Source organism: Sebastes umbrosus, chromosome 19, assembly GCF_015220745.1.
Source record: "Sebastes umbrosus isolate fSebUmb1 chromosome 19, fSebUmb1.pri, whole genome shotgun sequence".
NCBI lineage: Eukaryota > Metazoa > Chordata > Actinopteri > Perciformes > Sebastidae > Sebastes > Sebastes umbrosus.
The window spans coordinates 1,944,400-1,960,631 of NC_051287.1; the positions used below are offsets into that span (position 1 = coordinate 1,944,400).

Sequence of the window (16,232 nt, forward strand, 5' to 3'; positions counted from 1 at the left end):
CTCCTCCCTCAGGTTGACCTTTGCCCTCTGCTTCATACTTCCAGCTAACTGATTGATTACAGTAATTAACCAATGAGATCATCGTGTTCTGTGTGCGTTGAGTCGAGATAAGAGAGAGAGAGAGAGAGAGAGAGAGAGAGAGGAGTGATGCGCTCTCTGCATTGTCATTTTATTGGTTCACACACTGATTACATCTGAGCACAGTTTAATATTGATAAGACTTGGAATGCACATCATCGTTATCGGTATAATAAAATTTAAAAAAAGAGAAAGCTTTGTTTAACACACAGCAGCGTTCGGTTACTGTCACTCAGTCGTCTCCTGATCGTCAAGGAACATAAACCGTACGAGGCTCTTCTGAAGCAGTTAAAGTAGAGTTCAAGTTGTATTACACCTGGCCATATACTAATAAATACTAAGAAATGGAGTAAGGATTGTTTGCAGAAGAGGATATGACCTTAAAGTGAGCAGTAATCCCATTAAAGCACTGATACTATCAGGGTTTAGACTGGACAGGAAGGCCCTATATGGGAGTTTCATGGTACAATTGGTGACAAAATACACCAAAAACATCCTGCAGACTCGGGTTAGTTAATGCGACTAAAACACAGGATCCATTGTGAGTTAGATTTACAGTATTTCACGTTAGTTTGGCTCAGTTTTAATGTATAAACTGACTCGTTAAACTATTACATTTAACCACAAAATGCACAAAATCACATGTCCACTCCTCAGAATACAAAGATTCAAAGATTATAATTTTTTTTTTAATTTTCAAAACATTTAATTACTAATGTTAGCCCAAATGTTTTAATATAACAATAAATAATAATAAATTACATTTATATAGCACACTTTAAAATACAGCGAAATCTCAAGGTGCTTCACACAAAGGGTAAAATAATTTTATTTAGTACGTTTTATTTTGAATTATTAGTTTATTTAACTGTTTATTATTATTACTGTTATTATTAATATATCTTTATCTTTTATTGTTGGACATTTTTATTCTATTTCATCAACTGTACTTTTATTTGCATGATTTTATTTATTGTAATAAAAGTTTTGCACATTGAAAATTGAGCCAAAACAATCGTAAATAAATCCTGTAAATGCTGTTTGACGTCAAACTGACTGTCTGTGTTAGTTTGTCTTCGTCTTCTCTCACTCTGATCAGATCAGATTAGTATTTTGAATCCTGTATTGACGACAGATTTACAGTAATTCTCTGTTGTTAGACGTTGGCGCCCTCTTGGGGAGAGCTGCATTATCACGACTGAATAAATAATTAGGTAACACTTCATAATAGCCATCATCAATAAATGATAAATTGATTGTTAATTAAAGTGAGTTAATAGTTATTTTACTGTTAAACAATGACTTGATAATAATAATAATGCTATAATTTATGTTATTTAATCACGAGTTTGTGTAATATGAAATAATTATAAATTCTATATTGTATCATTGCTGATAAGAGACGATAACAATTTATTATCAGTTTATTATACTATATTGATTATTTGTTTTATTTCACGAAACTTCACGAAAAAGCTGCATTTTAAAAAGCAGTGAATAATCTAAATTAAGACCCTGATGTGAAATCTGAATAGAGACGTTTTCCTCAGTCTGGTCTGCTCTAAAAAATACATTTTCTTTTATCTTTGATGCAGTAAAGAGCCGTTTTAAAACTGATCTGGATCCAGCGATTTCTTTAAAAGGCATATTCTGTCATGATCCTCACCAGTATCCTCATATACTAAACTATCATATCAACACAAAAATAGTTTATGCACTTACAAAGCCCAGAAAAGAGGCAATAGATTAAAGCTCACCAGCAGTTCAGTCCAAAAAAGAAAAGAGAGAAATCAACAAAATGCACGATAACACCCAACTCACCAAGGTTATTAACTTGGAATATCATGCAATTAAATACCATCTACAGCATAATTGTAGTCAAGTCACCACGATGAAACTGTAAATTTACATAAATACTATAATTTCAACCATTGTCATAATTTCAGTAGTTAGCTTGCAATAATCAACAGTAACGTGTTAGCATGCTGCACGGTAGTTCACTGTCTCACAGAGCGGCTGGAGGGTCCGGTCAGCACACGGAGGCGTCGGTTCAGGGTCAACTACACTCCAGACAAAAGAAATAAAAGCTCCATTGAATAACCAAACAAAAAAGGTATGATTAAATACGCCCACCGGTCTCCCTCTCTGTGAGACACGTGTTTGTTCATTTCACACAGGCAGCCTTTAATCGTGCAGAAAAACAGCCACTGGTAATAAGAACACAGGTAGGAGTCATGCTCGTCATAAAAAAAACAAGAAGAAAAGGTTGAAAATGACTAATAAATATACTGTACATCTGAAAGAGCACAACGACAGACTGCAGCCATAATAATACTAGAAGTTAAGTAACAATGATTTCATGTTTGAAGGAGAAGGAGAAGGGTGAATCTTCAACAGGAGAGGAGGAGGACAGGTGTTGTCCAGCTGCTGCAGCGACGAACTGAAGACAAAGACGCAGGCGAAAGAGTTCTTTTGGCTGATGTGCCCTCTGCTGTGGTGGTAGGTTTAATGATGGGACTGTTTGTTGTTGGTGTAGTAGAGAGGCGGTGAGAGAAGAGCGAGGTGGGTGTGCAGAATGCCGGACGACGACGACGATCACCATCCCCAAAAATCAGACTCTTCAGACTCCTTAAAGCCGCCCCTCCGTCTCCGTCTCCGTCTCCGTCTCCATCCACCTGCACCTCTCTCTCAGATTATCCACTTATTCCTTCTCTGCTCCTCTCGGCCTCCTCATCAGGATCATGTACCTGGAAAGAACGGAGATAAACAGTTAAGATTATCTGCAAACGATGAGTTTAACGTGATTAATCACAAATTAAATCAAATTTGTATCTGTTCTAAATGAACCTTAAAGGGAGATTTGTCAAGTATTTAATCCTCTTATCAACATGGGAGTGGACAAATATGCTGCTTTATGCAAATACATGTATATATTTATTATTGTAAATCAATTAACAACACAAAACAATGACAGATATTGATCCAGAAACCCTCACAGGTACTGCATTTAGCATAAAACAATATGCTCCAATCATAACATGGCAAACTGCAGCCCAACAGGCAACAACAGCTGTCAGTGTGTCAGTGTGCTGACTTGACTATGACTTGCCCCAAACTGCATGTGATTATCATAAAGTGGGCATGTCTGTAAAGGGGAGACTCGTGGGTACCCATAGAACCCATTTACATTCACTGATCTGGAGGTCAGAGGTCAAGGGACCCCTTTGAACATGGACATGACACTTTTTCCACGCCAAAATTTAGTGTTAAGTTTGGAGCGTTATTTAACCTCCTTCATGACCAGCTAGTAAGCTGACATGGTTGGTACCGATGGATTCATCAGGTTTTATAGTTTCATATATAAGGATCTTCACTTTGTTATTATCTATAACATAGATAATAAAGCGTTAACTTTGACAACCCTACTTGCAACCTTAAAGAGCGCACTGTTAAGGCTTTTACACACCGAGAGCGTGATGAATAAACGGCACCAAAATGCGAAATACTCGCCTAAGAATATTATATGTCTAGGGCTTTTATTGTGAAAGGTAAGAACGGAAGGAGTAGATCTGGTCTGCGCTACACACAAACTGAGCCCGCCACAACCTAAAAATCACAAGTTGCATTAATGTGTTAAAGAAATTAGTTGCGTTAAAACAAATTTGAAAATATTTTTTAGACGCCTGAAGTTGACTTTTAAACGTAACAAACGTAAACAAAAGTACATGTTGGACGCCAAGGTAACCAGTAACCAGCACCTCCAAAGCTCAGGAAGTCACTGCACCCCGCCAAGAAATAGTCCGACACATAACCACCATGAAAACACAACTTGTTGTTTTTAAACTTCCATTTTTGTACGGATTAAACCAACATGTTAATCAGTGAGCTTTAGAGGTGTTGCAGTTCCATTCAGACGGAGCCGGGCTAGCTGTTTCCCTCTGTTTCCAGTCATTATGCTAAGCTACGCTAAGTGTAGTTGTTGTTTAGTACCTCATCACTGCAGCGGAGCGGCAGGAGCTCCTGAGCAGTGGAAGTGGACGTTTCTGCCACCGGCTCTCCCTGCGGTGCCATACTCTGGTCTCTTCTGATTGGCTGGAGCGGGGTTGGCCCTGCCCGTCCACAAACTGCGTCAGGCGGATGTAGGCGATGCACGCCGCCTCGTCCCCGATCATGTGCACGTGGGGGTTGAGGATGGTGGTGTGGATGGGTTTGCTGTTCTTGGAGAGGACTGACGGGAGAGAGAGAGAGAGGGAGAATCCAACGTCACCAACGACTCAGTCTGTACGTTATAAATAATAATATAAGAATAACTTGATCTGTCATCTTACGATTGTCAAAGTAGAATCTGTGGAAGTCCATTCCCTCCACCAGATTACCCAGCCCCTCCGGCTCGAACGAGGTCAGACCGGGGTCGCAGATCTTCCTGTGAAAACATGCAGGATGAGGTCACAACATCTCCTTTAAATATCACGTTTGTATTGAGGTGAATGTGCTCGTATGCATGCCGTTATTTCAGCAACTCTGCAGCAATATTATACAACTGAACAACAGAAAAGAAACTGTACTTTGGCCCCAGTTTGATGACATCATAGTACCATTTTGTGACATTTATTGCAACACGTTCCATCTTATGTGGCTTCCATCAGACACACTTTACCCTCCTACCCCTCCTCTTCCTCACTCAATCTGCCAAAGCATTATTCTTAATTGTGTGGTAGGTATAGAGAGAGAGAGAAAGAGAGACAGAGAGATAGAGATAGAGAGAGAGAGAGAGAGAGAGAGAGGGATAGGATAAAACAACGACCGTATTGATCTTTTAATAGAAAGATAAAACACATTTGTATGTCAATCAGATTAACGGCTCTCTGTGGCTGATGATGGAGAGACTTGAGTTCATTTCACAGGATGAAATCAGACGTTTCCAAAGTTTCCTGATGAGAAACACAGAAGAAGAAGAAGAGGAAGATGTGGACTCACGCGTACGCCTCAAAGTCTCCATTGTTGACAGCTTCAATCAGCTGCTCTGTGATCTTTATGATCTCCTGTTTGCGAGCTGCAGAGAAGAAACAATGTGATTGAATCCTGTGTGACAACTGAGCCTCAGAGCTGCTCTCAGAGCTGCTCTAAAATCTAAACTCTAAACTCACCTAAGATCTTGTTACTCATCGTGAGTCCTCCATGCTGCTGCACACAGAAACACTACTTCCATGCAGAAAGTTGTTTCCCTCTCCTACATCTGCACCTTGTTTTAAATAAATGCTGCTCCGTCTAGACGCCGTGTCACTCTCTACCTCCGTCCATCATCCATGGTTGCTCTCGTTCGCATGTGAGGCTGCTTGAGCTCATCACGCTATTCTTGTCCCGGCGCTTTAGATGAGATTTACTGTCCTTCTCCCCTCGCTTCCTCCTGACTCGGAGAGAGAGGCTTAGCTCGCTCAGATTCTCTCTCTCTCTCTCTCTCTCTCTCTCTCTCTCTATCAGCCTCTCTGTGTTTCTGTGTCTCTATCTGTCCTCCACTGTTTCCCTTCCTCTATCTTCCCCCTCAATGCAACTAAATAAGTCAAACAAAGGCTCCATATTGAGTAAAAGTTGCAGCATCACATTATAAAAAGCCCTCCATTCAATATTTTACTTAAAGGGACTATTTGTAACTTTCAGAATGTCTTGTTAACAGCTTCACCTGTGGCCGTTAAGTCAACGAAAGTCAGCGTCCTGTTGCTGGCGCTTGTGCTCGCTCTACATAGACATGAAGGAGCATCGCTCAAATCAGTGAGGAGACACACGTCAGCTAAAAGCACAATATCACTCTATATTTCAGCTGGTGAAGGCAGGCAGGCAGAGGAGCAGTGACTCCGGCCACACGCGAGCGCACATGGGATCCCGACTCGGTACATTTATACGCTTAAAAAGTTACAAACAGTCCCTTTAAAGGTACAGTATGTACGATTTGGCGACATCTAGTGGTGTGGTTGCAGATTGCAACCAACTGAGTACACCTCACTTGCCCCCTACATGAGCCAGGAGACTTCGCGGTTCGTGTCCCGTGAGAAACTAAAAGTAACGTCGACTTATGTTGTCACGTGACTCACTTGAGTATTTCCATTTTATGCTACTTTATATTTCTACTCCTCTACATCTCAGAGGGAAATGTTGTACTTTTTACTGCTCTATACATTTATTTGATACTTTGCAGATTCAGATTATTAATACAGAATATAATCAACAAAAGATTAGGATGTATTATTGTGGATAAAATCTTTATTGATCTTTATTCATCCCATTTATCTGTCAGTATATATAGTGAAAAAGTGTCCCCACCTTTAAAGTGATGAACACATTAATGCATCAATAATTAGAATCCAATAATATAATATGTATTATTCTGCATAATGACTACTTTTACTTGTAGTACTTTAAGTATATTCTAATACTTAATAATCTATTCCCCTTGTTTAAAGTCGATGTAAGTGCTTTATTTGAGCTGGTTTTAGTCTCTTCGTTGTGTGTTTGAGCAGCGGTCTCCTCGGTGAAAGTCCTGTGTTTGTTTGACCGATAAACCTCCCGCCAACACATGGTGCAGTTTCTCAATTGTTATACTGTTATTATACCACATAACTTTAAATAACGGTCGACCGATATACTACGTCACTTGTTCCGATTGAGTGTAAGAAACGTACGATGAATACATGTCCAATGACCAAATCCTACTCATTGTAACTTTAAGTAAAAGTACAAAAGTATTAGCAAAATATACTTAAAGTAGGCTTTTTACTTTTGTAATAACTTTAATGTTGCAGCTGGTAAAAGCGGGGCTAATTTGAACTACTATATATATTGCTTTAATAATACATCATCATTTATTAGTTGACTTATATTTGGTTTTAATAATCTGAATCTGCAAATGAACTATAATAATCAATGTGGTGTAATCTACCTTTCACATCTTCATCCTCGATCGTGGTGTTGCTGCTGTCAGATGATTCCTGCAAAGACAAAAAATGTTAATTACCAAAGAAATTAAAACGTGCACACACCCACAAGCGCTATTACACACACACACACACACACACATGCATGCACATACGACACTCAAGTTTCTGCCATCGAATCTACAACATGAGTCACTCTCAACACCACGACTTTGCCAAAAATACAGCACAGATACACAGCTGTACGTGTGACTCAGCGTGTGACACTGCTGCCTCGCTGCTGCTGACGGACACACACGACTGTACGGCACACACCACGCTTTATAGCCGCTGTTACACACAGTCTGAACGGCGGGATGACGAAGGTTTAATCTGCTGACACACACAGCAGCACTGAGCTCCATCTCTCTGAACACAGAGGGGCAGTATAAGACAACCAAACACCTCCACAGGATCCAGAAGCTCACCCTCACTCATGCACAAATATATAGATATACAAGTACACAGAGATATAGAACCAAATACACTGCTGCTTTCTCCCCAAATACAGCTTTACCCTTCACAGAAACGGAGTGAAGACGAGGATGAGAAATGGGAAAATAAAGGAGAAGAAGTGAAGCGATGGAGGGAGTGGAGGAGGATGTACCTTGGTCCCATCTAGTGGATTATGGATAACAGTAATCTGAGGCTCCTGGAGGGAGAATGGAGAGAAAATGGGAGGAGAAATGAATGCAGATAAAGAGAAAGGGATGTTTTATGATGACAACATGAGAGGTTGAGAGTCATAAGAGAGCAGGATGTGAGTAATACATGATTAAAGAGTAGAAAGAGTTAATGACGGAGGATGACTGGAAGAGAAATAAAACCAGTAATGCTAATGATTCATCAACTCTTTCTCACCATATCAGTCACTTTTTATCCCATTTCAGAGGAATTAAATCACATATAAAACTTCATATTACAGGAAGCACTGCACATGTTTTTTCTTCCTGTCAACAAATCCCATAAAAAGATCAAAACCAACAGTATTTTGTGTGAATCACAGCCTGATGTCTCTTCTTCCTCTGTGCTCCATTAGCGAACTCGAGGCTTCAAACAGCAGTTCACAAACCAACGGTGACTACATCCACTTCTTATAAACAGTCTGTTGCTTTTGGTCTTTTCATGGGATTTTTTGACAATAAGAAAAATATAGAAGAACACAAAAAGCTCCTTTATCCTTTAACTACAATATATAAATCATATAGAATCACTGTTATGTCAATATGAAACCTAGAAAGTGTCCGTAATCATGACAAATAAAAGACACAAACATGTTAACTTCATACAGTCTACAAATACTACACTGTGCAATATACATATCTCTCTTACACGTAAAGGAACACTGCAGTTTATCACAAACATTCAACATCAACACATCTGGAGATATGTGGGATTACCTGGACAGGAAGGAACTAAAGCTGTCAGACAAATATATAAAAAGTACAATATTTCTCTCTGTGATGTCGTGAAGTAGAAGTACAAGTACCTTCAATTTGTACTTAATCAGTGGTGGAATGTAACTAAGTACATTTACTCAAGTACAGTACTTAAAGGTCCCATATCATGTTCATTTTCAGGTTCATACTTGTATTTTGTGTTTCTATTAGAACATGTTTACATGCTGTAATGTTCAAAAAAAAACTTTATTTTCCTCATACTGTCTGTCTGCATATACCTGTATTTACCCTCTGTCTGAAACGCTCCGTTTTAGTGCATTTTGACAGAATTGTAATGTAATTGCGTTGCCAGGCAACAGCTTGGGTTCATGTGTACTTCCTGTCAGCTGATGACATTCACATACACTGCAACCAGGAATAAACGTTTAGAATGTTTACGTTTAAAACTGTGTAAAGGGTCTAAATATTGTATATTTGTGACATCACAAATGGACAGAAATCCTGACGGCTTGTTTCAAATGCAGAGTTTCTGAATACGGGCTGTGTGTATTTCCCTGTGGATTGAGTGTTTTGATACTTTCACAGTATTTATATAGGACTTAAGCCTGCTTTATAATAAAAAAAACATGAAAATCTCTCTTTTTATAATATGGGACCTTTAAGAACACTTTTGGGGCACTATCCAATTTATGCTGCTTTATATTTTCTACTCTACGACATTTTAGGGGGAATATTGTACTTTTTACTTCACTACATCTGTTTGACGGCTTTCGTTACTAGGCAGATTTAGGTTACTAAATATACAATCTAAATGTGCATTAACTAATAAATTATGATATATTATAATAGGTTAAGCTATCCAGCACTATATAAATTGATTAAGCTCCACCACACTGTAAAAAATAATAATAATAATAATAATAATAATAATAAAATAACGGAAATTTTCCGGCAGCAGGGGCACCAGAAAATGTCTGTTAGGAAACGGAAAAATACTGTCCGTTAATTAACATAAATAAACTGTAAAAAATTAGCCTTTATTACTGTAATATTACAAGAAATATTTTACTTTTAACATATATTTATTGTTAGAATAGTCATACACCGTAAATCTAAGACCATTTACATATACATCATAAATAAAACATGTAATTTTACGTTGCAAAAGCCCAAATTTACATTAACTCAGAAGTTTTTGCAAAATAAATCTGTATATTTACAAGAAATATTTTTAGAATTCCGTGAAATCCTTTTCTTCTAACATAAATTAATTGTTAAAATAGAGTTATAAACATCTAAAAAACAGAATAATTATCTTTAAAAATGATCAAGAAAAGCTTAAATACAGATAATTACGATTGTGATTACAAAAAATACTGTAAATCTAAGACCATTTACATAATAAATCACAAATGAAACATGTAATTTTTACATTTCTTTTCTGTCATTTTTAAATACAGAAAAAAATGTAAAATTTCTTGAAAAAAAATGTTAAAAAAATGTTTTTTTTTACAGTGCACGTGATGAACACATTAATGCATCAATAATTATAATCTCGTAATATAATATGATTCTGACACAGATCATTCTGCCTAATGAGTACTTCTACTTTGGGTACTTTAAATATATTTTATGCTTGTACTTTTAAACTTTTACTTATAACAGAGTATTTTTTATAGTGTAGTATCGCTAATTTTACTTCAGTAAAAGATTAGAATACTTCTTCTACTTAAGTAAATGTACTTAGTTACATGCCACCAATACTCTCCTGGCTCGAGCTCCACACTTAACGTGCAGACATGAGAGTTCATTTAACTCTCTGCAAGAAGGGGAATAAGTGCATTTCCCAAACTGTTAATTAATCAATACCACTGTGATGCAACTACACACATCTCTTTCACACTCTGTGTTTTGGAAGTGTAATGAGCGGACGGACGGACAGACGGACACACAGAGCTGCGTACCAGTGCAGCAGAGGTTGTGTTGCCTTTGGGACTGGTGACTATGCTGTTTCTCGTGCTGTTTGTCTGCGGCTGTGCAGGAAAACACACACAAAGTGCTGCATTAGTGCTCGGCAACAACGGTGAGAGAGGGGCCATCTGCTGGTTGTAAAGTGGGTGGTTACTGTGTAAAAATAACAAAAAACAAGTGTAGAATACAGGTAAAAATAGCAGAAGAGTGCTCCAGAGACAGAAATAGTGGAGTGCACTTCAGTCGGAGAGCAGACGGATCCAAAAACAGGTTTCCCCCCCAACACTTCTCACTGCAGCGTTTCATTAGATAAAAAGCTTTTCTACAATTCATCACGTCTATATCAGTAAATCAATCCCAGACACAGCTCCATATTTCAGTGTTTCATTCTCATTGGCTTTCCCTGGCTCCGGATGCTATTTGGCAGATGGCAAATTAAACCAATGACAGCTGTGCACCTCTGCAAACATCTGTCAGGTATACACAGAAACATCCATTTAGTAAAAACTACATGATGCTCCTCCAGCAGACATTAGCATCGCTTAATGTGTCCCCTCCCTCCACATCTCAGCAGCTTATGAAACAGGACGTTCACGTACGGACGCTATAAACGGCCGACAACATGCTAAATATATATATATACAGACTCACATAATCATCACCAACAACAACTCCTCTTCCTCTACGACAGCATGCACAGACACACAAACGCAGGCACGACGAGGCGGCTTCATGCTGGAAACCAATTAACTCTGTGTGTTTCTGCTGCTCGTTAACGGTGTTGGACTGAAGACAAGAAGAGACAGAAACTAAACTCTGGTCGTTAAAGAGAGAAGACGGAAGAGTGGAGGAGAGAGAAATGTCTTTAAAGAGGATGGAAGAAGAGTTGCAAATATGTAGATTGTCATGTAAGCACCCCTAAATGCACTGTATTTAGTATTAGATATTGATATTTAGGATCAAACTGACACTTCCAATGATAGAAAACACCTCTAAAGTGAGTCCAGACCTGCTGTCAACACTGAGGACAAATGTGCTGCAGCATTCACACTCAGGTATGAAAACTAATCTGAACTATCCACAAACATTTATCTTAATTATATTAGACAGACATCTGATCAGTGTTTCCCAAAGTCCAAGAGGACGTCCTCAAATGTCTCGTTTTGTCCACAACTCAAAGATATTCAGTTTACCGTCATAGAGGAGGAAAGAAACTAGAAAATATTCACATTTAAAGGGACTATTTGTAACTTTCAGAAATGCTTGTTAACAGCGACACCTGTGGCCGTGAAATCAACGAAAGACAGCGTCGGGCTCGCGCTTGCTCGCTCTCAATAGACATGAAGGAGCATCGCTCAAAACAGTGAGGCGACACACGTCAGCTAAAACCACAATATCACTCTATATTTCAGCTGCTTGGCAGTAATGTTAGCTGACCAGACGAAGGTCTCTCCATGAACATGATTTAGATCTGATCCTAGTGTTGGCTTTTCCTGCCTCAGCACAGGCTGAGGTAGCGGGGCTCTGCTGCGTGTCTCCCTGTTCTCTCCGCCCGCAGCCAGAGAGAGCAGGGAGACACCGGCACCCGGTCGGTAACGAGACGATAACGTGTCTCTCTGCAGAGCTCCGTCACTTCACAAGACACGGGAAACCTCTGTTGGTCTGGAGGAGCTGCAGCAGTTATTTCTGCACAAACGTCCACTGAACATTCACTAGATATTCTCAGAGCTAAACTAACTCTTCTGCAGTGTGGAGTGAGCGCGCGTTCACGTCTAGAGGTGGAGCGAGTACGCGAGAACGCGCGCGCCGTCTGAGTGAAGGAGAGCAGGCAGAGGAGACGAGACAGCGGCCACACGCGAGCGCGCATGTGTGCCGACCCGGTACATTTATACGCTTAGAAAGTTACAAACAGTCCCTTTAAGAAGCTGGAATCAAAGAATTTTGACTTTTTTTTCCCTAAAGAAATGACTCAAACCGATGAACTGATTATCAAAATAGTAGACGATTAATTTAATCGTTGACAACTAATCGATTAATCGTTGCAGTTCTAGAGCCGACGGTCGTGTTTGACTTGTTTTGGGCTGATTATTTTCATTATCATTAATCTGGTGATTATTCAGTGTGCGTTTGAGGCGTTCTTCTTTTGTAAATATGTGAAAAGGAAGCAGGACAAAGCAGTGAATCATGTCTTTATGTTGAACACAGTCTGTCATTGAGGAGGAGGACACTAAGCTGAGAGTCTCAGACACACTGAAGGAGGAGCTTTGAGTTGTGGACGGAGATGTTTTCTGTCCTGGAGGCCGGAAGGTTTCTCTAAAAAGTGTCTTGAAATGAGATCAGAGAGGTTGAACAGCAGAAACCACCCATACTGAGGAAATCATACGAATCTGCGCTGTATGAGTATTTATCTCACATGAGGTGATTTATACTCCTACTAAATAAATTATCTCTGTGTATCAGGAGCACAAAAGACTCAAATACCTTTTTTAAGAGAAGGAACGCGGCGCTCAGAATGAATAACAATGTTTAATTTCACAGGAAACGGAGGCAAGCGCTCGGCTCGCACATCAATTACATCCTCCGTCTGAGGAGCACAGATTCGTGAGGCTGACATTCATTTTCTGAGTCAGTCTGAGTCACCAAACATCACTTTAGATTAACATACCGAGGTCCTCTGCTCTCGCTCTGAACACCAGCGTTAAACACTCGCCGTTTGGTCAATTTGTCCTCTAACAAGTGTAATTTAATGTGGAGCTGAAGGACTGAACATGTCTGTCAGTTGTGATGGTTCAGGCTGTTCGTAGCTACGCCTACGAAGAGTGATGCACTGTAGTTCATATATATATCCCACGGAATCAATGCATATTTAATCCACGTAATCATGGAGGTCGGGGTCGATGGGTAAGGACTTTCACCAGGAGACCGCTGCTCATACAACATGAAACCACAAGTCAACGCTGGTTTAACTTCCGTACTTCAGTAACGCCACTTCCGTAGTTATTCCAACCCAAACAACCATCTTTTCTTAAACCTAACTTTGTCGTTTTATTGCCTAAACCTAAGAAAGTTATTTCCTGTGAAGACGGAAGTTTATTTTGAAAAGACTGTATGCATGTAACGAGCGGAAATTGACACGTGTTGCTGAACATTAGCAGGAAAACAAACGAAAAAGGAGGAATATCTTTTTGTAAGATATCGTATGAGGACATGTTGGACGGTTATTTCACTCCATGAAATTAAAGCAGCGTCGGTTGATTGTTTTGGTCACCTGGGGGCAGCAGAACAAGGCGATAAACAACATTAACTTACTAATAAAGTCGTTAATAATTGTCTATTTACACATCCGCCAGACATTAAGAAAACATGGGTTTGAGACAAGTTTCTGGCCAAATGTAAGTCCAATATTAACTTTCCTTTTAGCTCTGGTTTGGTTTCCACCAACTGCTGAGGGAAATATCGGACTTTTTAGCTGCTAAATCTTAGAAAACTGCAGAGTTAATTGCTAATTATACGGCGTTTAATTAGTGTAAAAACCAGGCGCATGCGCATGTTACGAGCCAACCCTGTCTCCTGCAAAATTATGTTACAACTAAACTGCACGTATTTTCTCTCGGATTACGGTTGCAGTTTTAAACACATGGTTGACGTTGTAAATTAAAACGAAAATGCAACGGTTAGGTTTAGTAAAAACATCACGATTAAAATAAGTGAACGTTGACTTTTAGTCCTGTTTTTGTCAACCCATCCGTCCACCCCGACCTCCTCCAGACGTGCACATCCGTAGACATTACAAACGTATTGACGATACAAAAACAATCGTAATCCTCGACACAATATGCTTCCCTCGAAATGTAATGCTTTGTATGGAAACATAATTTTTAAGGAGACAGGGCTGTACGTATCCATGACCAAATCCCATGGTAGTTGTTCAGATATCTCTGTGATGTTGTTGCTAGCGACACAAAAAGGTGTACAAGACTGCATCGGGTGCTTCAGCAGAAATGGACTGGAAACACGCTCAGCACCCAGTAAACACTGGTTTGGTGAGTTGCAGGTCAAAACATGTCTAGATGGGGTTGAAAGCGAGCTCAATCTGGTGGAAAAGTGGATGTTTTTTACACATCTAAGTCACATTTAACTCTTGTTTTAATACGTAGTTATGACCTTCTTCACATTGAACAGATCCACTCATTTAAACACAATGCAGATGATTAAAAAAATGCTCACTTTTCGACCAAATTTAGCAACCTAGATGTCGTTTAACCTGCAATGTTTAGTTTTGTTCCTCAGTATCAGGAAATAAATACCTAAAATAAGATAATAAACGTGTTAATTTGGGTCTATTTCTAGTCATGACTCCCATAACAGAGCCAGCAGTCCTCAGATAAAACTGTCACTCCCCTCTAAGGATGATAAAGTTATTATATATTATTATTTTAATTCTCTTTGATTGCCCTGAGCTACTGCACCTGCTGAGAGAGAAGAAAAGAGCACATAGCCAGGAAACGAGAGGAAACTGAGCTGAGAGAGAGAGAGAGAGAGGAAGGAGAGAGAGCGGGTGGCTGTCTGCGCTAATGCAGGACCACTGAAATAGCTGCAGGGTTGTGTGCATTGGTGTGACGTCAGGGTGCAGCAAAGGGGAAGTCGGATTACGTAACGATAGATTAATCATCTGGTGGGAAATAATCTGAGATTAGCATCAGGCCGGCCGAGGAGAGAGGCCAAGGGGTGGAGGGAAGAGGAAGAGGAGAGGAAGATGAGAGGCTGAAGGAGGAAAGAGGAGATGCAGGTTAATGAAAGAGAGTCAGAGTGTCATCAGGAGGAAGAGGAGAGGCAGCCATCGGATGCTTCACCATTAAACACAATCTATACACCTTCAACTGCAAAACGCTCAGAGCTCCCAAAGTCCACAAAAAGACTGTATTGTGTTTTATATTGTGTGTGGGAGTTATTGTCCTGTGCAAAACAGATCCAGATCTTCTGTGCATAAAGTCATTATGTTCTCTTGTTCTAATAAGAGACTGATATTTTGCATATAAAAAAATCATCTTACATGAAGTTATAATCTTATGCCAACAAGATGCGTATCTTCTGCACATCAAATATGATCTTGTACGAACGAGGTTCATATCTTGTGCTCATAAAGTCATTATCTTGAGCCAGTTAGACCTTTTGCATACAAGTTATTGTCATACTTAAAAAAAGATCCATGTCTTGGCGAACAAAATATGATCTTGCGTAAACAAAATAAATATCTTAGAAGATATAGACCTTGTTTAAATGTCATAATAACTAAAGATATGGATCTTGTTCTTGCATGAACAAGGTACATATCTTGTGCATATTAAATAATTATCATGAGCCAGCCGAACCTTTTGCATACAAGTTATTTTCTTATTTAAAAAAGATCCATATCTTCTGGACACCAAATATTATCTTGCAAACACACTCTGCTCTTAACGGCATCTGCAAGATTTCACAAACCGGAGGAAAACAAGCAGTAAGAGCTGATCTGAGGTCTGCTGTCCAGCTGCCGTCTGTGAGAGCCGGCTGTCAATCACTTTGAACTCCGACCAAACGGTCAAACTAGGCAGCGCTGATCAAATATGAATCAATATTCTGTTACGTTAATGTCTATTTCTCTACTCAGATGTTGTCAGAATCGTCTTGTAGTGCACGGTTTAGCGGGAAAATGAGAAGGTTTGTGACGCCGCCGCCAAAAATATACTGCCTACTGCAACTTTAACGTATGCAAAGTACGTTTGCGTACGTACTAGCTGCACAAGTTTCGGACAGCTTGCTTCTAAAATATAGC

General features: G+C 39.4%; 1 protein-coding gene across 1 annotated transcript in view; it reads right to left on the reverse strand.

The window, feature by feature from the left end:
- Positions 1–145: 145 nt before the first annotated feature.
- Positions 146–16,232, reverse strand: part of LOC119478762 (calcium/calmodulin-dependent protein kinase type II subunit beta) — a 49,581-nt gene continuing 33,494 nt past the window's right edge. Inside the window, 7 exon segments of the mRNA XM_037753724.1 lie at positions 146–2,825; positions 4,069–4,306; positions 4,407–4,501; positions 5,056–5,131; positions 7,013–7,061; positions 7,654–7,698; positions 10,411–10,479. Of these exon segments, the coding sequence (XP_037609652.1) occupies positions 2,780–2,825; positions 4,069–4,306; positions 4,407–4,501; positions 5,056–5,131; positions 7,013–7,061; positions 7,654–7,698; positions 10,411–10,479 (618 nt within the window). The 3' untranslated portion in view covers positions 146–2,779.